General features: G+C 40.0%; 1 protein-coding gene across 1 annotated transcript in view; it reads left to right on the forward strand.

Moving 5' to 3' along the window:
- map2k5 (mitogen-activated protein kinase kinase 5) overlaps positions 1-13,351 on the forward strand; it is a 70,765-nt gene extending 57,414 nt beyond the window's left edge. The window contains exons 21-22 of the mRNA XM_055045032.1: positions 102-147; positions 12,689-13,351. Coding sequence (XP_054901007.1) covers positions 102-147; positions 12,689-12,790 — 148 coding nt within the window. The 3' untranslated portion in view covers positions 12,791-13,351. The remainder of the gene's footprint in view (positions 1-101; positions 148-12,688) is intronic.
- Positions 13,352-22,033: the final 8,682 nt, after the last annotated feature.

Below are 22,033 nucleotides of genomic sequence, written 5' to 3' on the forward strand. Positions count from 1 at the left end.
GAAAGTATGCATATATAAATAGAACAAAAACAGCTCTTTTGCACTTTGCAATACAGTGAATGATGACTGGGTGCCCTCCGTTTGTGTCTCTCTTTTCTCAGCATGCGAAAGAACCCCAAGGAGAGACCTGCACCTAATAATCTCTTGGTAAGTTAAACAGTCTTCTGAGGGTATAAAAACATATATATTTGTTTGTTGTTATTGTTGTTATACATGTGTAGAGCTGGCGTTAACATTTGTGTGTTCTGGTAGAGTTTCAAGTAGTTTTATTGGTGTGTTTTGGAAACGCAGTTGGGTTTCTGGCTGTGATTGAGGTGTCTTGGGTCAAGGACCCACCATGTTGGTAGCAGCTTGTAGAAACAGCGGGAATGAACTTTTTGCTACCAAAGAACGATTTCATATCACAGAAAACCTTGAGGCATGTTTGAGACCTCCTTCAATAGTATTTCTTTCAATTTCACCACTTCAAACGCCGTCTTATGTGAACCACGCCTGGTTTCACGAGAATCACATCATTTCTTCATTGAAAAACTTGGTTTCACAACCTTGTCAATTTTGATCTGTTGACATTAAGAAATTCAAATGAAAAATTAAAGCGCCGTTAATGTGTCTGCCAAGCGTTGAACCTAAACAAAAAGAAAGACAGGTCTGTCATTGCTTTATCATCTTTTTAAAACTTATCAGTCGACTTTTATTCAGTAAAGGTCGACTGATAAAATGTAATGAAAGTAATTTCATTACAGGTTCACATCAAGTTGTTGGGTTTCTTTCCACTATTTAATTTATAGTCGTCGCTTCATTTTATTTAGGTAAATTGTTCTTTTTAGAAAGAACAAGTAACATCAATAAATGTCCTGGAAATATTAAGAAAAAAAACAAATTTAAAGAATTCCATCAAATTGGCGAACAAGTTTTTTTTTTTTTTTTTTTTTTGCTCAGAATAACTCAATAATTTGTTTATCTTAATGTTTGTTGCTATTTTTAGCTTTTGGGTTTGTTGAATAGGGAACGATTTTGGCAATAATCAAAACACCAGATTATCTGAAACTCAAAATTGACTTTGCCAAGTTTTAGCTCTTTCTGTCTTGTCTGACAGCCAGGCCAATGCGTCTCTGGCCCGGTGTGACCTCGACAGTTTTCTCACTTCTGGCATTAGCACACGAAACCGGACATTTACTCTAACGGGCTTTTAAGAGTTGCAACACAGCCAGGATTCTGCATGAGGGAGCAATGACGGCGACTTGCGGGTCCACAGAGAAATGAGTGCTGAAGGTTGGCGTTTGCAGAACAGAGTGCTGCAAGGTGTAAATGCAGAGCCGCTGGCAGATTGCATGTTCTCAGTCTCGCACCAGAAAGGAGGAGTAAAGTAAAATGTTGGCTGAACAGGGATTTCAGATTCATTTTTCTGCTTTAAATATCCATTTCCGTTCACGCAGAACTTTCCATAGGAAAATAAGTGTTGCTTCTTCTTCTCATAAATTTTAACCTCTTAACCATTTTTAAATTTGTAAAATGCACCAATTAGACATTAGGATAGTTATTAGATATTAGGAAGGTTGTTCCCTTCACATTGAACTCAGGGTTGAAGATTTCTAAGCAGAACATCGCCCAAAGCGTCACTCTGACCCCACAGACTTGTCCTCATAGTTCATCCTTGAGCTTTTTTGTCCCCTTTGTTTTGCCCTGGATAGTGTCTCTGATGCCCCACTTGTCCCCAAGCACAGGGTGTCCCCACTGTCTCCTTCTTCCTTGTCTGCAGTCACAGATTACTGGACCTGATAGCTGCTATCTTTGTCTTTTTTTATATATATTCCTTTCATAGTCACAGATTTTGCCCTTCCAGCGTTCACATTCTTCGGGTCGGGTCAGTGCTGTTCCAATGCAGCGCTTTACGTTCCTGTCACTGTTTCTTTTTCCTTCACGTTCTCGTTGTGACACACTCATCTGTGATCCCTGAGCTGTTTGCTGAATTTCCTCTATTTTTGACTCCATCTTCCCCTCCATCCTGCTCGTCTTCTCTTTACTCATATATTTCTTTCCTTCCTGTAGGCCTTTCATTTCTTTCCCTGCATGATGAACTGAGATACAAGGTCGCGGATGCCTGCCTCTGTGTCACCACTGTGCTGATTGTCTTTCTCTCTCCTAGTCTTCATTGGCCCTTTCCTCCGCACCTCTCATTCTACGTCTCCATTCCTCCGGCCTCCTGAGTACATTAAAACTCTTTTCCTATTCTATCTGTATGTTAATGCACCAAGTCACCGCTCCTCTTCTCTCCTGTGTCGCACACAAAAAGTGCAACCATTTACTCTCATGTATTTTTTTTTCTTATATATTTATATATTTATTCATGGAAAGTAATGTAGAAAATCGCACAATAGCGCTGGGACTGAGCAAATAATGTTGGTTTATGACTGTATACATTCACCTTGCTGCTATTTGTTTATCATTAGCTTTCAGCTTGTGTTCTCTCTTATCGGTGGCATAGATATTCGTGATGCTATTGTTGTTTCTGGGATCACGTCCCATTAGATGCTCTTTGACGAGACAAACCTTTTCATCCTGCTCACGTACTTTATCAATGACCTAAATTAAGGCGGCTAATGAAAGAAGGTGTATTTACCACACAACACAAATGTCTGAAAGTCAAACTCAGCTCAGGCCAATATTCCTTTGTGAGAACTTTCTAGAAAATGTTGCCATTGACCATTACTTTATCACAAAACCTGAAACATTTATTGACCAGGCTTAGTTAGACCTGTGACTGTAAAATGTGTTTGGCAGTTTTTATGTCATGTATATATTGAGACAAACTGGTTTGTCTTCTTCTCGTGATATGGAAGAAATATTACTGTCTTTAAGATGTAGAGCATCCTCACTTGAGAGCAACTGGAAAAATATATTACTTCTTGGTCCACAACGTCCCACCTGCATTTAGTCTCCATGGTAAACAGGCGCTGTACAAGCGCATTATAACATCAGCTATAGTCATCGCTGTTTCCATTACAGTTTTAGGTTTTATCTCAGGTATACGCCGCTGCAAACGGATGTAGGGTTTGCAGTAGTCGTCTGGACAGAAGGATCCCAGTTTCCACTGAAACATTTTCTGCTATTAGGAGTCATAACAGTCTTGTTAACATATCATGTCATCATGACGGTTTTTCTCAATTTAAAACATTTTGATTGTGAAATGAATGAAAGACCATGTTTTGCTTGTACTTATGGAATCAGTTTTAAACATGTGGGAATCACACTAATATCATGTCTAACAACACAGGAACAAGCAGGAAACGGCTGTTTAAATCGAGATTGTGAAAGAGCTGGTCTCTGTGAAGGTGAACTAAAGCTTCACGCACTATTTGGATGTCTAAATACCTGACTGGAGCCTGAGGGAAGGTTTAGACAAACTCACGAAATAGAGATGTGCCCCAGCAAAGGAAAACCTGGAGGTCAGGTACCGGAAAAACAGCCTCATCATGTAACCAGACAGGGAGTACCTCCATTTTCGGACATTCATTATTTACTTTCTGGGTACCCGCTTCTGCTTCTGCTCCAGTTTCAGTCCGGTCTCTCAGCTTGGTCTCTCCTGGCTCGCACAGCTGCTGTCTGCCCAGGGAGTTCACCCTAAGACTGGAAGGCTGTTGGATATTTTGCTGTTGCTCTCTTGTAAAGGATCCTCTCTCGGCAGCACGTTCTTTAAGTACACATGTGGAGCTTCCCTAATGTTTACTTGGCTCACGACGGTAACATCTAACTCAACATTCAATAAATGCTCCACAAAGAGGGAAAAAAGCAAATATAAGTTACACCTGACTACTAGCAAAATTGTGACTTGTTGCATAGAAAATACATTGAGCTGAATAAAACAATACAATCGAATTTCAACTATGTTGATCCACACTTTCAGTCCAGCTGAGCGGACAGAGATGTCCTGACTTTGTGCTCAAGAAAAAGGCACAGAGTTTTTGCCGCATCTACATTAGATTGCATTAGGAAAAATAGATTCTGTTTTTATAAACCAATTTGTTTTCTTTTCATACAGACCGTGTTCCAGTTTATAAGCAAAAAAAACTGACCCAAAGCAGACATGAAGGACACAGCATGACTACTAGAGAATAAAAGGACAAGGTTACATTCTGTTGAGTTTTAACCTAATCAGATAAAAGATCATAACTTTAAAAAGCTTTCACGTTTTACAAAAGTCATTATAACATCACCTTCATTGCTTTATGGACAGTCTCAAGAGCACAGGCGGTAAAATGAAGATCACATAGTTCAATCTAATGAAGCCTGAAGGCTACTTCACTATTCTTGGTCAGAGAAGTAAAATATTTATATTTTTGTAAAAAAAATATATATATTTTTATATGTTACATACTTGTTAGGTGTTTTGTTGTGAACGCTGAAGTTTTTAGCTAATGTACTGCATGTTATGAACTTTTTATTTAACCAAGGTGATGAGAACTGAATCCATTCTCTTTGGAAGTTTGATTAAATGTTGTAATAACAAGGGGAGCACGGTCATATCAGCCATTTTTCTCAGCGCTCTGACTGTATGGCCTCCAACACAAAACTTACCCTCTGTTTTGAAACCACAGATCCTCTTCCCACTCCTCAAGATGACCCTCACACACCAACAGTCTGAGCAAAGCCAAAGTCACTAAAGTCGATGCATTGCACAATGAATTGTTCATTCCTTTGAAAAGATCAACAGGAATATTAGATGCACATGAGACTTACATGTGAATTAGTCTGAAAATTTGTTGTTAAAACTCAGATCCACAACATCTGTTACTTCAACTTCCACTCAGTCAACAATCTTTCCAGGAATCCTGTAGTGTCTCGATCAACAAATTCCTAGAATGACTCCTTTTGTGAGTTTTTTAAGACTCACCAAAAGCACTTTGCAGTGATCCTATTAGAAGATATGTCTCAACGTTTCCAAGAGTTAATATAACGAACCTTTCAGTAGCTTGTGATTTTCACTGCATCGTTTGTGCGCCCCGTTTCTCTCCGTTTCGTCTTGGTCCTCAGCGACAACCTTCTCCTTTTAGCGCCCTTGTAAACGCATCCCTCCCATTCTGCTTATATATTCTCCGCCGTCCGTGTGTGCGCTGGCAGATACACTCAAATATCTTAGCCCCAGAGAGACCAGATGAGCCCCTCGGTTTTTCACAAAAGACGCCCCTCTTTTCTTGCACAAACGCACGTTATTGGGGAAGAAATGGAGCCGTCGAGCTTTATTTTGTCCGTAGCACATTGAGATCTCATGCACATATTCTTTTTTTTTTAGGTCTTTTAGATCTGATGCACCTTGTGACTTTACTTTATAGTCCTTTAATATTAACACTGTGACCTGAAGCATTTTATTTTTCTTCAAAGCAATAACTGAATGATAAATCTGATTTGCTTTTTATTTCCAATAATTTATTGTCTTGGGAGGATTTCTATTATGAATTATAGTTTTTAAAAAAGTAGTTTTAAAGTTTTAAGCTTTTCGCTCTTTAAAAAAAACACGTCTTAATGTTGACATCAATACATGTGCTTTTTTTTTCACATTTGTGTTTTCGTATCATCGCATCTCTTGTGTCTAACCACTGGCGTCGTCTCCCTTCTAAACTTTTCTGTCAGCGCCTTCCCTGACGCATGTTTTCACATTTCACCCGTGTTTTCATTGATGTAAACCCCATTGACACTTTGGGGTTTTGCTGCTGCTGTCAGTTTTTGTATAAAAACTGGATTTAAAACTTATCTTATAATCAAGATCGAAGACACAAAGCAATTTGACAATAATTGCTAGTGTAAAATAAACAATTTTGCCTCACTTGTGCAGCAGTTTGAAGTTGAGATAATATGAAAATGATTGACAGAAAGTAACAGTATTTTAAATACAACTGAAAAGATAAAGAAAAAAGAAAAGCTACCGCGCTGAGGCAGTAACCCAGAGTGATCCAATCATTTCTGAACGCGTGTGTTGTCATGCAGATGCTGCAGTGTCAAAAGGCCAGCACACATTGGTGGGGGTCGATGTTGACAAAGAGCTTCTTATTAATTATAATCTTATAAATTTGAACCATGTAAATGCACAATAGCAGCGTTTTGGTAGTGCATGCCACTTCTGAGTACAAAGTTTCTCCTGCCCCATCTGATTTTCTAGTGACATCTCTTCAAAAAAAAGAAAAAGCATACAGGAGAGTAGACTAGGGATTTGTGCTTCAGCACTTAAGACTTCCTTTGAGTGTCCTAATCAAAGGGTGAGACGGATGCACTGTGGAGTGGCTCAGGCAAATATTTGCTCAAAACAGGAATTAAAACTCATGAGCAAATGCCTCTGAGACTCTTTTGTAGCACTTGGAGTTTGCATGAGACTACTGTAAAGTAGTTGTTCAGTCAATCCCACATTTAATTCAGTGGCATAAAGATATAATTTATCCACTGCGCCACAAATCCTTCTAGTCAGATTCAAGGATTCATAACATGTTTATTGTCAAATGGTCGACAACCAAGGAATACAGCAGATACCTTCCAACACCCAAGTTCCCCGTCTACTGTAATTACAGAGTTCTTAATTAAACCCACCATTCCTTTTTATTGGACTCTAGTCTGTGAATCATCAAACTTTGTTTGATCTGCTGGTCTCCCATATCAGCGTTTGTGTAACAGGTCCATGAAGAGTGCAAGTGGTGCTGGAAGACCACCAACGTAGAACTTTTTTTTTTCTGTTTATATTGCCAAATGTTACGGCCACTTCTAAAAGGCGCCTGAAATAAGAACTTCTAAGGTCAAACTTCTAAGGTAGCTGTGCGTGTTTCCTAGAAGGACTCCAATTCCTCTGTAGATTCTTCTGTGACAAATGGTGTTGCTGCGACATTCACTGTTTAAAATCAGAGCTCCTGGGAGCCCTGTGCTCCTTAAGCGAGGGCATAAAATATTAATTCTTCACGTCCAAATTCTCTCGAGACAGCCGGCGCACAAAGGTAGATCTGCGACTTAACGATGGACAGAGACGGACAGAGCTATGGATCGGGAAAAGGGGTGTGTGGACATTGAATGCGCAGATTGTCAGACGTTGAGGGTAAATGGCGTTTCAAGACACCTCAGAGAAGTTTGGATACATCATAGGACAAGTTTCCAATGGGATGTAGTGATTAGCATGCAAATCCATAAAGACCTAGTTATTCTATCTACCTCTTCACCTTTTTCTCTCTCTCTCACACATACACACACACACACACACTCGCCATGTTGTCTCCAACACCATTCTAATGAGGTGATGACCAGTCCCTTGTTATAATTGCCCCAAACTGCTTTTAATTTCATCTCGGCGTATTAATCATGCGCAGAGTTATTTAAAATCGCATAAATTAATCTTGGATTAAACAGACCCTTCAAAGGCTTCAAACAATAAAAGTGTTAGGTAGAATTTCCCCTGGGTTTGGGTCATTTCCTTCTGAGCAGAGCAGTTGCAGGTGATTATCCCGGTTTGATTTGGCAAGTCGGTGATTAATGTAACTTTTAAACGAGTCCTTCTCCCCGTCTCACCTCTGACCCTGCTTTAATACGGCGGAAAGTCCATCACCTTGAATGACCTGATCCAGCGAGTAGTTATTCACTCTGCCTTCATAACTCTTCTAATGAAGGTTTCAAACTTAATTTAAGGTGCAGGTAATTTAATTATTACATGATCATGTGTGGAGGAGGGAGAGGAAAGATCAGGAAGCTTTGGTTTTTATAGTCCAAGTCTATTTACCCAATGAGGATTTAAAATTAATAAATAAAAATAATAGAAAAAAAACAAGAGACAAAATATATTTCTTAAAGGTTCTCCTTCCTTTTCACTAAGCGGTAGATTAAGGCTGCTTGGACCGTTTACATTTTTACGCCTTCTTTTTTTAACAGCATTAACCAAAAACAATTAAGGGCCACAAACTGAATTTTACTAAAGATATCAATAAAAATAGAAATAAACATAATAAAAGTGTAAATGAATAGACTTAATCATTATATAAATGATAACATTTTGATTGAGCTTTAAATAACTCTTTAAATCCTAAACCGTGTCAGTAATTGAATATTGTTCATTTGTGCCAAGAAATAATCTGAACCTCTCTCTTCTGCATGTTGTTACAAATTTGAAACATCACAGATAATTCAGTTAATATTTTCATTCAATTTTAATCTCAAATTTTGTTTTCAACTTTTGCATTGTACCGACGGTCAGATTTTAGATTTTTATCCTTCCTGCCCATTTACGGTGAAGATTTAAAACAATAAATCCTTCTTTTGTGACCAAAGCCACTCAACATTAATTCACTGAATTTGTTCTTGAAAGGATTCTTAGTTGATTTGTCAATACTGAAATCAACTCAGTTTCCTTAAATTCCTGGGGTTTTGCTTGTAGCTTCTAAAGAGCAATTTTTCAATGAGACCTGCACTAACTCTATTTGGGAAATAAAATTATTTTAAAGAAAACATGAATTGATTGTGTTCAGAAATAAATAGTTTTAGTCTTTCAAGAGTGGATGATTTTTGTTTTTTCTACAAACCAGGATGTAAACCAGTCTTAATTTTCATACAGGGATTAAGGCTGAAAGTAGTTTTTTTTTAATTGCATCTGGATTTACTAGATTGTATCTATACAGTATTTTTCCAGTCTGTCTTATTAATCAAAGGGTTTTAACATATGGACTCAGACATGCATTTATCTCGTGCTTTTCATTGTACATGCAACACGTTTGGTTTTTAAGACTTCCCGCTGTCCAGAGTTTGACCACATCGGATCCTTTGGTCAAACCAGCGAATTTCCCCACCTCCCAATCTCCACCCACCTCATTATGATGTGCATGTTGCATATGCACTGGTGCGTTTTGACAGCCACCTTCGTCCAGGTCAGACTCCAGCAGATTCCTCTGGTATGTCGGGGTTCATTTCTGGAGCAGAGGTTCCTGAAATTGATTTAAAACAAGAAAAAAGGAAAATGCCACTTAGGACTTCCTCTTTATTCTTATATCACTTGTTCAGTGCAGAGACAAAGAAGAACGATTGATGAGATGGATGTCCAGCTCTTAGAGGGGCACCCGGGAGCGTCCGCTGTGTACGCGGAAGTGTGTCTCTCTCGCCGACACACACATGCTCGCACGGATATGACAGTAATTAACCTCAGACTGTGTTAACCCTAGCTGCCCATTAGAAGGGCAAAAGGATTGATGGGGCTTGCGCCAGTCCTTTACAGTCCGTACACTTTGTTCACAGTCAGAACACTCTGAAGTATGCAACCGCTTCCTCTACTGTGGTGAGTTAAAACATTAACTGTGAGTAAGGGACCCTGGTGAGCAAGCAAGCAGCAACAGTGTTCACCCCGAATTTGATTTGAGAGAATTTTCATGCCCACATATTTCCCTGTGTAGCCAGAAATAGACCAAAGGACCCCTGGGAGGGAGGAAGTGGAGCATCTCCACCAGTGTGTCCTACTTCTTTGCTAATTATACGTGGTGTGAACCTGTTTGTTTGCTGCTGAGAGGTGTTTAATGAGTCCACAGTGTAAAACTGACAGCAAACCTGCAGCGGGACACAGACAATGGCAAATGGAAAGCGGTTTATCCTGTAACTAAACCGGCTTTAAACAGTAAGTTGGCAGCAGAATGCGTGGTGGACGTTAGAATCGTGTCGTTAGTCGGGAGGCTTAATCTTCTAAACATTGAGGGTCAGAGACATTTTACTTGTGTTCTTGCTTTTTGTGTTTTCAACAACCAACAATAAGTAGGGGATTGGTCGTCGTACCCATCCTACCTTTTACAATTTTCTCCAACTTTGATGGAACCGAACCTCATTATTTAGTGTCACTTGGACCCTTACCCATCCATTTATCCCACATTCATGTCTGGGTTAATTTACATGACTCTCCTTCAAGAAACTGATAAATCATCAATTGTGACTTATTCCTCTTTTATACAGTAACTGTATCTGCTGTGTAATGCCCGTTTGTGTTGTCTCTATGGATATTAAGCCTGCAGCAGATACCAGCTCAGGTTATACTCTATGCTTGTTGAGGAAGTACAAAATTACTGCCAAATGTGTTCATATAAGACTGAATCTACTTTCATGTGTATAAAATGTATTTAGATGTTGTAATATTTCAGTGTACTGGCAAAAATTAATAGATGGCACGTAGCAGTTGTGGAAAACGATTGGTTTTGGCACAATGCTGTCCAAATATAGTTGGGAAACAGCCAAAAAATCGTCTCATTGCAAGTACATGATGCTGAAACTCAATTAGAATGTCGGATCATCTTTTTTTCTGAATATCAGAAGGAAATTGCTCAGGAATGAGTATTTTTGTTCTTGTGTTGAGATTAAAATGGAGTCATTTTTATGCTATCATTTTCCTTTCTGACTTGCTGTGAAGAGCTGCAATAATACTAAAATCAGTTCATTAGTATTAAGCAAATTGTAGTGGTAACAATGAGTGTGAAATGTTTTAAGCCGGTATATTTTGTATTTTTTTAATAGTGTTTAGGAAAATCTCATTTATATTTAGCCTTTGTTTTAGCTTCATTGATCAGAGAAGACGCTAGTTTTGGACATTTTCTTCCCACTAAGTACAGCTGGGTTCGGTTTGCACTAGACTATCACTTATACATATCCTCATATGAATGCTTAAAAAACATTTATTATGTTAACTGGTCTCCTCCCTGTCCTCTAAATATTCGGTGAGATACAGAGGACTGCTGCATATTCCACATATTTTTCTTTGGAACATAACTCCAAATTATTTGCAAAAGACTATTTATGGATTTTTCTATAGAGCACATCTAATATATTGAATAAAATGTGGCTTTGGACGCTGACATACCCATCAATTCCACTTGACACACTATTGGCTGGAGATGGTAAAGCTGCCAATCCGGGAGTGTCATTTATTTTCCTTAACACTGATTGGCTGTAAGCTAGAGGGTAGAAATAAGGAAAACCGTAGATATCAGTTTCTGTGACAATCCTTTGGCGGATTCCACTGTGCTTATTAATACACAATATGGTATATTTGGTGTGTGAACTATTAAAACAAGTATTTATTTAAGTGTTTTTAGTGGGAATCTTAAGTATTCATAGATTTTTGTCTGTGGTCATTTGCACAGTGTAGATCCCGACTGTGCAAACAGGAAGCGAAGTGAACCAACAGACTTCTGATCACTAAGATCAATTGTAATCCTACTTGATTCAAATCTGTTTTCAAATTCTGCCAAACACTTTAACTCATGGCTTTCTTGCGCAGCATCACTGAGACGTGTGCTCCGTCTAGATGAGACCAAACAGCAATCCCGATCTTTTTTTTTTTTCTTTGATCGATCTCCTTGTTAGGATCCACACTGTGCACCACTGAGGTGATCTCTTGTTGTTCTGGTCAGACGTTGTTGAAATCAGCGGTGACAAGTTCATTAAAGCCTCCTTGCGAAACCTCTGCCTCTGTAATTGGACAATGAGACATCGCGACGAAAGTTCCTGGTCAGCCTGAGTTGATTTGTTTCATTTACAACCTGCTCCCCTTTCATCCCTGACCTCCGGCTGACCTCTGCGACCTCCCTCCACCCCCCCACCCCCGGCTTCTGCCTGGACAGCCGTCGAGGGGGATCGGGTGACCGGGTTCTGCTCCGACCGCGATATCACATGTGACATCTCTTTTTCCAGTCCTGCTGCAAGCGTACACCGTTTAACAGCCTTTACGAGCCGTCAGTCACCAGGCGGAACATATGCGTTTTGATTTATTTGTTTGCTCTGCTAATGAAACGCAGTCAGAGTTATTCTGAATTTCATTTTTAAAGCGTTTTTATTTATTTCGGGGGTTTTTCTGGGGTTTTTTTATTTTTTATTTTTATTACACATCTCACTTTATATCCCCATGCAGCTCAAGTAGGTCGTTAAAGCCAGGATGTTCTCCGGAACGTCGTCACTTCAAATCTGTCGGGCATTAATATTTAACAGGTTTTATTGCTGTTCTTGTTTACTTTATTTGGATTTTATCAATATTTCGTGGTCCATAGTTGGGGATAAACACAAATCTCACAAATTCTTGTACAGAAAGGCCTAATAACGTTTGCGACTCCCGTCTGTTGGGTAATAAAAAATAATAATGTGGAGTTAAGTGAAAGAAACCTAATGGCTGTTTGACGTGTCTTTGTTTTTCGTGAGGGAGCTCACTGCCTTTTGATTTTGCAACCGATCTGGTATTTTACCCCTTCAGAGTTGCTGTGGAGGTCATGCAGTGATGCGAGCAGATATTTGGTGAAACTCCGACTGTCATTTCAAGATGAAATTAAACCAGTGTCACTTCCAAAGCCTTTCACTGCTAAAAACTCGCAATCTTACAGTCGTTTTGGTCTTTTTTCCAGTGGAAAAAGACGAAACAAACTTTTCAGCAAGATGTGGCAGCTTGTGTTAAGTAAATAATTTCTTAATATTGTCAACAATAGTTTAGATTCTCTCAACAAAATATCAATTTGAGTTGAAGCCTTTTTTTGATCTCTAATAATTTCCTACCATTTAGGAACAATTTTAAAAGTTTAAGTGGAAATATTTAGAGGATTTTAATTCCAAGTTTTTGGTCAACTCATGAAATGCTGCCGTCTGTCCCCAAGACGTCTGTCAGTCCTTTCTAAGCGACCATTTGCTTTCCTGCTTGTTTCTGCGTCTGCAGGACCATTCCTTCATAATCCAGTACAACGACGGGAACGCCGAGGTGGTGTCCATGTGGGTCTGCCGCTGTCTGGAGGGGAGGCGATCTCAGCAGGCCCAGTGACGCGTCGGGCGTCCTCCTGCTGTCCAGACGCTTACTCACCGGGACGTTTGACACCAAACCATGAGCACTTACTAAAGCCTTCAGGGCCGAGTACGTCCACATGCACTGCATTAACGACTGGGTAATAACTGTTACATACTTTATTTGAGAATCTGTTTATTTAAAAAGACTAGGTGGACAAAACACGGAGGAGCTCGCATCCCGGGACGATGTCCAGACTTTGTGCGGTCCGAGTTTCGCTGTCTGTCTCCATCTTGTGTAGCAGATGCTCTGCCATGTTTGTTATTATTGTTATTATTATTATTCTTGGAGAATTCTGAGAATTGACTCAAAGGATCAGAGACAGTACACAACTTCGCAAAACAAAAAAAACACGAGTGGCCGGCGGAGTTTCGCTCTGCCGAGCATTGCCTTCAAGTGAATGTCAAGGTTTCCTCCTGTGAGTAACTGCCCGTCTTCTGTGCCTGGTTTTCATGTGCTTTCATTTATTACCTCAGCAACTTTAAGTTGTCATTTGATATTTGCCAAAAAAAAAAAAAAATAAAGAAAGCTCCCATTTGTGCTTCTGGTCCAGAACAAATGTTTCTCTTTAAACCCAACGGAGGACAAAAAGAAAATAGATGCCACTGGAAGTTTTGGGGTTTTTTTGCCTCTCTGTGTTTTGTGACATTTTGTCGTCAGAGATCTGATCACTCTCTGAGGTGTGTGTGTGTCTGCAACACATTCGTTTGACTGTTGGTAATCAGCAAGCTCACCGGCTCTCCACGAACAAGGAAGAGGATCACGCGCTGCGTTTTGAGACGGAGGGACGAATGCACACTTCTCACTCTGCACCTTTTTCGAGCCGCCTCCGAGACACTGGCCTTCATCTGCCTCTGACTGTCATGGCCGCTCCTTTCAGAGACACATTTCGTCTCTGAAACCTTTGGGAGCCACAGACCAAGACAGGCATCGGTCTCATGATTTTAGTCTGCAGAAGCGGCGCTCATGTGTTACAAAATAAGCTCGTAAGGGTAAAAAAAAAAAAAAAAAGCCTCAACTAGACTTTATTTCAGTTTAAGCTAATTTAACCTTTGGTTTTCTCATTTTTTTAATCAAAGCACTGAAGTTACTGTTTGGGAGGAAGCAGGATCCTCTCACATGAGCTCCCAATGGTTTCAGTCAACAGAATAAAACTATATGTGTAGACTCTATGTTATAAAGAACATCAGTGTATGAACCTGGTCATTTTCTGGTAAAAGTATATATATGTACTTTTCTAACATTTGTATGACATTACATCAGCCTTAACATATAAGCATACATTACAGTCAAACAAAAGAAACCAGTTCAGTTTGGAAACCAGTTCAGAAAACTGTGATGTCGTAATGAAAGCATCACCTCTTTGTAATTATTTTTTTATCCGCCTTTGTTTTTCTTTCCTTTTCAGTCTTCTGACAATGAGCACCACCTTTCTATTCTTTTTAATGTTTCGTTTTCCACATCAAAACCACAAAGCCTTGGAAAAGTGTTGCGATTCAGCAGAATTATTAATGCTGTGACTTTACCGACGGCCTTTTTTTGTCTGGTAGTTAGTGTTGGCACATACTCCAGGTATACTGTTTAAAGTGTTTTGGAGTCTTTTTGTGTTTGATTTAAAACAAATGTATTAGTCTTGGTTTTAAACTTGACTTAAAGTTTAAAATTAAGACAAAGAAATGTATCTGTTCGGGGGGAAATGAGCAATAAAAACTCGTTCAAAAGCCACAGTAGCGCCGGGTTTTCTTTCTTTTTTTTGTTTTAAAGCTGACAGCAGTTTTTGACATGAATCTGTATTTGTAGTAATTTGGGAACTAAAATCTATTACTTCTCTCTTTGTTTTTTTTTGTTTTTTTGTTTTGTTTGCTTTTTTGGAGTCAGCAAAGAAAAATTTGTGTTTTAAATCGGGCCAAGAACGAAGCCTTGAGGAACGCCACGCTGGAGCCTTGTTCACACAGATTCACTTTTACCAAAAAAAAAACAAAAACTAAGAAGTATGTTTTAACATATTAGGCAGAGGAGCTGGCTTTTATGCATAACCCATTAATAAAGCTACGTGTTAGCCTAGCTTGCCTTGGTTTTACTGGAAGCATGAGACCATTGTCCAATGCAACTAGCTGTGGCGAGACTCACAGGTTTATCCACGTTTCAGTGTTCTCCATCTTTTTTTACCATGTTCATCTTTAAGTATTAGATACGACTGGAAGCGAAACAGACCCGCAACGTGACGCTACCACCATCCTAACAGCTAGCACCGCGTTCTTTGACCTTTTATTTGTCGCAAATCTCTCAGAGAATTGTAATTCTAATCTGTTGATCCACATCCCTGGTCACTGCATGTGTTTGTACTATCGTTTCACCCTAAGAAGTGAACTTTTAAGCCCCAATGGAATGACGTTCATGCTGTGATGAGTGGATGAAAACTTTTAAAGCAAGTGTTGGGGGAGGGGGGAAATTGAAAAACTGACTCTTCTGCGGGAATGTTTTGGGTTTTTTCTTTCTCTCTCTTTCTGTTTAGCTTTTGTTGTAATAAAGGCAGAAGGCAAGGAGCCTCAGCTGGTCTTTATTAAAATAAAACAAATAATAGCCTGCATTCAGAGAATGGCCTTCACACTTAACAAGGCCTTAAACATGGTGGGGTAAATTAAAAAAACAAAAAAACAAACATTGTCTTCAATATTCTGAAATGCTGCCATCTTTCACCGCAGTGACCCGACTCTGTAAGCACTTTCCATGAGTTCAGTTGTAATTTGCATTTCATAATTAATCTCCGTCCACCTTTAATTAACACCTGATATATTCTTGAGCGGTAGTTTCCCACGCGACCTGTGAGAGGCGGTTCAAGGCGCGCGGATCCGCGTGTTGAGCGCGAGGCCGACGCTCGCGCCTCAAACGACAAGGACGCGCCGCGTTTCCACCGCTTTTTGTCTGGCGACTTGGAAAAAGCTCGAGTTGAAACAATGCGTTACGTCTACCGCGCGCGTGTCGTAACCTAAAGAAAGAGAGAGAGAGAGAGAAACTCTCCTCTTGTGCGGCTGAACTTCATTAACTCCCGAAGGGAGAGAGGCGCGTGCCGTTTCATTAAGGAAACGAAGGTCACGCATTAACCCGCAACGCGGGAGAGTTTTCACCTTGAACCCCGTCGGCGTGGCGTCGCGGCGACCTCGCTGAACAACTCGAGTTTTTTCCCCTCACAATTCGTCTGAATGGCGAGAGAGAGAAAAGAAATGTCGGGCCGATGAATTAACGGCGTTCAGAATGCAGGAAGAAAAGGAGGAAAACGTCATTATTATTATTTTTTTTTTAACATTAGTCGTGCATTAAATTAACACAAGGCATTCAAATGTGTTCGCTCAGATCTTTGTATGCGGAAAAATTAAGAGCGAATGAGGTCGAGCTCGTTTTTGGAAAAAAAAAATTATTTTTTATTCAATTTTTTTATTTATTTTTTTCTTCAAACAAAGGCCGAGAAAGAGAAAGAAAGGAGTAAGAAAAATCACACAGAGCGGAGCGGGGAATGGAGCTGCAGCTCCGACAGGTGTAATGTCAATGTCGTTCATTTGCAAAATACAAAAATAAACGATTAAGGGTTTTGACGTGAATGGCGCCGTCGGGCAACTAAATCCAACTCGTTTCTATCAAAAACTTTTTTTTTTTCATTTCGCCACAGTTTTCCGTCCTCTTTTGACTGCGGGGACATTTTTAATCATACACTCTAATCCCTTTCTAGTCCCTGAATTAAGCAGCACAATGTTTTTGATATGAAATATAAGTTGCCTCGAACTGGGTGGCTTCTGTGCGCGGATGTGAACGTTAGTTATAGATGAGACTGTTGCCATAAAAACCAGATTCTCTTTGATGGAACTTGTTTTTTAACCAATTTGAATAGTAAACTGAACTTTGAGACTTTTACAAAAACATGTTTTTTGTACTTCTATATTCATTAAAACTGTCACCATGTCATGACAGTGTGGTATTAAACCGATGCTACTATTTAATTTCCCCTTGAGATCCGGATCTCATTATCAAGAGGGACCTGGGCAGAAGTCTGCAACTCACAGCAACCCGTCGGTTTTTCCACGGTCAGAGCTGAGGGGGGAGGATCTTATCGCTGTCAATTAGTTTTGTGTATGCGCTGCTCAAAGTGCTAATGGTGGAAAAGACCGTTGATCTGCCGTCTGTCATCGGTGGCCATGACTAGCTAACTAGCTTTAGCATCCGTGGCAGGCTGTGGTGAATCAGCAGTAGCTTTGCAAAAAAGCAAGTGATTGACAGCGCTAAGACCTTCCTCCTGGCTCTCATTGGTTGTTTCTTACTGGGCGGTGCCAGTTAGCACTGGCAGCACTGGGAAAAGGTAGAAAAGCTGGCTAGCTTTTCAGAGTGACAACAAAATGACAATTTTAACAAATGTGTAAAAATATACTTTTTAAAAAAATAAACATTACTGCAGTTTTAACTGCATTGTTTGATACCTAGGTTCACATGGAACATGTGCTTCATCAGATTGAATGAACCTTTTTTCTCTTGTTTTGATAAAGATGTATATATATATATATATATATATATATATATATATATATATATATATATATATATCACGATTCTGCAAAATAATCTACATTCAATTTGTACTGTCTCCACAGATGTTAAAGCTATAAAATTTCAACACTCAACATTTATGCCACTGTAAAAGATCTTTAGTGTGGCTGAGGTCAAGAGTGTTTCATATTAAGACAGAGCAGGAAGCAGACAGCGGGTGAAGTTGGAAGCTAAGACAGAGGAAACCAAGCGAAGGAGCTCTAACGTGAAAGCAGCACAAGACGACTCAGACTGAGCCATCGACTCGACTGCATAACGACTTTGACAAAGGTAAAGATTTATGAAATGTTTTTTTTAATACTCGCCTTTCTTGTTTACAGATGTGCCGTGTGAGAAACTAAGTCCCTGAAGAAGCAGTTCTTTCCAATTAAAAAGGAACACTTCATAAAAAAATGTTTTGAATGAACTCAGAAATTATTATTTTAAAAAAATCATGTTTTTGAGTAAATGTGTTTTCTTGCATAACCAAGTTGTGCACTTTTGTCATTAACAGCAGGTGTGCATGCATTCTCACTTACACCGTGTCCTATTTGTACCCATATATGTGTCTAACTGAGGGGATTGCAGCACATAATTGCAAACTAAAGAGCAGAAGAACTATTCTTGAGACACTGATTCTTGAACATTCGAATCAAATGTGGTGAGGTAAAAAAGAGTCAAGAAAATGCATCTGCCAAAAAAAAAAACTAAACTTTTTAGGCTTTTCATGGATAAGAAACACGTCAATGTTACAAATGTGGCTCTGCGTGTTGAGTCCTCAACGCAGCTTTCCAGGGTTCAATTCCCAACCTTGAGATTTTTGCTGCATTTCTCCTCCTCTTGCCCCTTTTTTCTCCTCTTTTGCTGTGGCTGTTGTCCTCCTGTCTGCTACAGAAGCTGTTCTAGTGACTTGCCACAATCTCTCCATTGCCTGTTCTTCCTGGTCTTGAGTTCCTTGCCAAAGTGGTCCAGATGATTCTCCTGGACCACTAATAATTCCTCAGCTTCATCACTGGTTCCAATGCCATTCGTCAGAGCTTCTCTAAGTGTGTCCCATTCTGCTGAGTTTCCTTCCCTGGAGCTTGTTTCAGGGATCTCTAACTCTCTTGTCCTGCCAACCAACCAGACACTCTGTGAGGGTCTCCAGATTCCTATTTCCACCTGCATCCTGAAACCCATCTTCTCTACCACCAGCGTCCAAGTCCAGCATCACTGGCCTGCTGACCCACCGTGTGGCCCCTCCACCCATCCCATTTTGGTTGATTTTTGGTTGTTTTTCATTCCTTCTGCTCAGACTCACTCAGGCATCTGGTAGATACCTTTTGGGGAGCAAGAAGTTGTGGGCTTCAGTTTCCTCTATATCGATCTTCTCCTGTTTATTTGCTGTATTTTCAGTCATATTTATTGCAGAAAAATCCCTGTTAGGACTTGCGCTGTCGTTGGGTTACCGGTTTGAACCCCTGCTCCGTCTGTCTCCGTTGTTGTGTGCTTGGACAAGACATTACGCTCGCTTTCTGGCAGATGATTTCCAACTTTCTCTAAAAGATGTAGGTCAGGGTGTGGAGATGAGGTCGGTGTGTGTCTGGTGCGCCATTTCTATCTAGACTACTCCATGTTTTGGATAATTATCTCGTTGAAATCAAAGACCTGATTTTGATTTGCTTGAAGCTTGCAGGAGTTCATAAAGCCATGCATTCTGACAAGGTACCCAGGGCACTAAAATGTGTGTGTGTGTGTGTGTGTGTGTATATTTTAAATTAGCCCATGGCAACACACATTCTCCACTGTTTAGGTCCCTGCGTTTCAGCACTAAACCCACCAGGAGTGATTCTTGCTGAAACAAAGTTCCCAGTTGAACTCCCAGCAGAGTTTTGCAAACTTATGTCTGTGCCGAAAAAGACTTGACTCCTCTCATTTGCCCCAAACTAGCAGTTGGCCCTCAGAGCGGCTCTAGTCGATGTTTTGGACATTTGAAGCCCCAGAGATGCCTCTCTAGCAGTGAGCACTGGAGAGGCTTTCACTGCCTTACCGTCCTGCTCATTGGGTGACATGATAAACTACCTACTCAAGCCTGCTGTAAAGTGCCAAAAAAAAAAAAAAAAAAAAAAAAAAAAACACGGCCTACACATCAGGTTGTATTTGTGTGGATTTACAGATTTCCTGTAAAATTATGCAATTGAGATTAAAAAGAAAAACTCAAGTCTTTTAAGGGTTTAGTGGCAATGGCACCAAATTAATTTGCACCTTTGGATTTTTTTTTTCCATCCAATAATTTTGTATACATTTTTTTGTTAAGTCATAACCACGCACGCCAAATCCCAGGTGTTGATTTAACTAAGCTGCAGTCTGCAGGGGGCCCTGGTGCTGACCGCTCAGCCCAGCCTCGCTGTGTCATTCTTACCTGTCACAAGCGCTTTGTGTGACATGTAAATTGTAGCACCAGATGATCTATGGCTGCGCTCCCTGTGACCTATGGTGATAATACGTCTGGTTGCAGGAGGGAGGGGATGCGGGCTGCATGAGCCGCTCCGGGATATTGACCGCGCTTTGTTTGGAGATGCGTCTTCATTTGAAGCCGTCCGGGACCCTCATATTCCCAAACTCCCAACCGAGCCGCGTCTCCGCTTTGTATCGGCCCGATGACCTTTTTTTTTTTTTTTTTTTTTTTTTTTTTTCTTGTCTTGCCTCCCAGTCCGGCTTGATTAGCGCATCTGGCGGGACAATGAGTGGCCGCCCTGTACGCAGCCATTACCCGGATCCCTTTATCAATGTCCTGTAATTAAAATGTCACCGTTTAATTTTCGAGCCATCGCTTTCCTCTCGGCGGAGTCTTTCCTCCAATAATAAAAAAAAGAAGTGCAATCGAAATGCTCTTTTAACTGGAAAACAAAAAAGAGAGACGGAGAAAGCGTTTAAGAGAGCCGAGCAGAGGGGGATCGATAGGCCCTTTGGTCCAGGAGGAGGATTGATTGGTCTCTAAAATGGGATTTATAGGGGTCATGGTTTTATGGGGTGCTGATACAACTGTTAATTAGAAAACATTTGGCGACAATTGCTGCCGTTATTAAACCTGTCCCGGTTGAGCTGGGCTCCATTGATCTTTTTACATCATAAGGCGAGACGATGACAACAAAATGCGGAAGAAATGAGCATGCTTATTATTATTATTATTTATTTATTTATTTTAAAGTGCATGCATTCATTTAGTTCTCATGGATGCGAAAAAAAGTTTCGTAGTGGCGGTGAAGTTAGGGGTCTAAACCGACAGGGGCGCTACCAAGGAGGAGCAAGGGAGGCCAGCGGCCCCTGCTGCAGATTAGGTAGTCAAACAGTCTTGTTTTGTGTATATATATATATATATATATATATATATATATATATATATATATATATATATATATATATATATATATATATATATATATATATATATATATATATATATATATATATATATATATATATATATATCTTATAGTGAATATCAGACAGGAGAGGAAGAACTTTTTTTTAAAACAAACTGAAAGTTTTTTTTTTTAATTCATTTTAACTTCTGTCCTTTTTGTTTTATTTTATGCACCTATTTTTTTTATTAAATTTTTTTTTACTATCCGCTTTCAAAGTCCCGCTCTGACTTTGGGTCCTCCGGCAGCCTCAACATCCTCTGGAGATGGCCTTATTCTCAGAGGCTGAGTATTATTAATAACATAAAATGCATATTTTCTTATTTGTCATGTCCATGGACAGTTTTCTGCGCAGCGTCAAAAGCAAAAGACCATCTAACATTTTATTTTATTTTTTTATATCATCAGAAATGAGAGGTATGGTCTTTCTTAACACAAAAGGTCGAATGACTAAATAAAGAAAATGAAAGGGGGGGGGAGCAGCAGAAGAGCATGAGCATGCTTATTATTATTATTATTAGCGTGCTCATGCTTAAATTTTTTATTTTTTATGGTTTTATTTATCAGCTCCATCTCCTCTATTTGAGCGTCGTGCTGAAGCTCACCTGCTGAGTTGGGGACGGACACCTGAAGGCGCGCTACTCCTGCGGGCTAAAAGCTTTTCTGTCGAGCGCATATCAATGAGGCCGGGGTAATTTGTATCCAACGGGAATAATGAAGGGCGCTCGCGTAAAATTACCGCTGAAATGTCTCTAATTAAAAACTCCTCGCTGCTGATCTGCGGCCGCGTCAGCTCACGTTTCTCCCGGAATAAGCGGCGACAAAAGGCTGCATTCAGCTCGGCGGCCTAAATAATTAAAAGGAGAGGAATAATTACAGTATAAAATTGTAATTATTAGGGGAGGGGGGGAAGGGGGGGCATTTCTCCATGGCGAAAGAGGAGAGGATGCGCCTATAGGATCAGGTTCTGCATCAATATTGCAGGGAGGTAAGAGAGATAGAGATAGAGAGAGATAGAGAGAGAGAGAGAGAGAGAGAGAGAGAGAGAGAGAGAGAGAGAGAGAGAGAGAGAGAGAGAGCTGCACGCAGGCTGATGAGCGACAACATGAAGGCGTTCTTGTGTTTTGTTTTTTTTTTTTTGTTTTTGTTTTTTTATCAAACCGTCCAAAAAAAAAAAAAAAAAAAAAAAAAACACGCGTTTTGCATCTGGTAACAAATTCGCTGCGTGATCAGGGCCGGTCAG

This window comes from Poeciliopsis prolifica, unplaced genomic scaffold, assembly GCF_027474105.1.
Source record: "Poeciliopsis prolifica strain line A6 unplaced genomic scaffold, Auburn_PproV2 SCAFFOLD021, whole genome shotgun sequence".
In the NCBI taxonomy this organism is placed as follows: domain Eukaryota; kingdom Metazoa; phylum Chordata; class Actinopteri; order Cyprinodontiformes; family Poeciliidae; genus Poeciliopsis; species Poeciliopsis prolifica.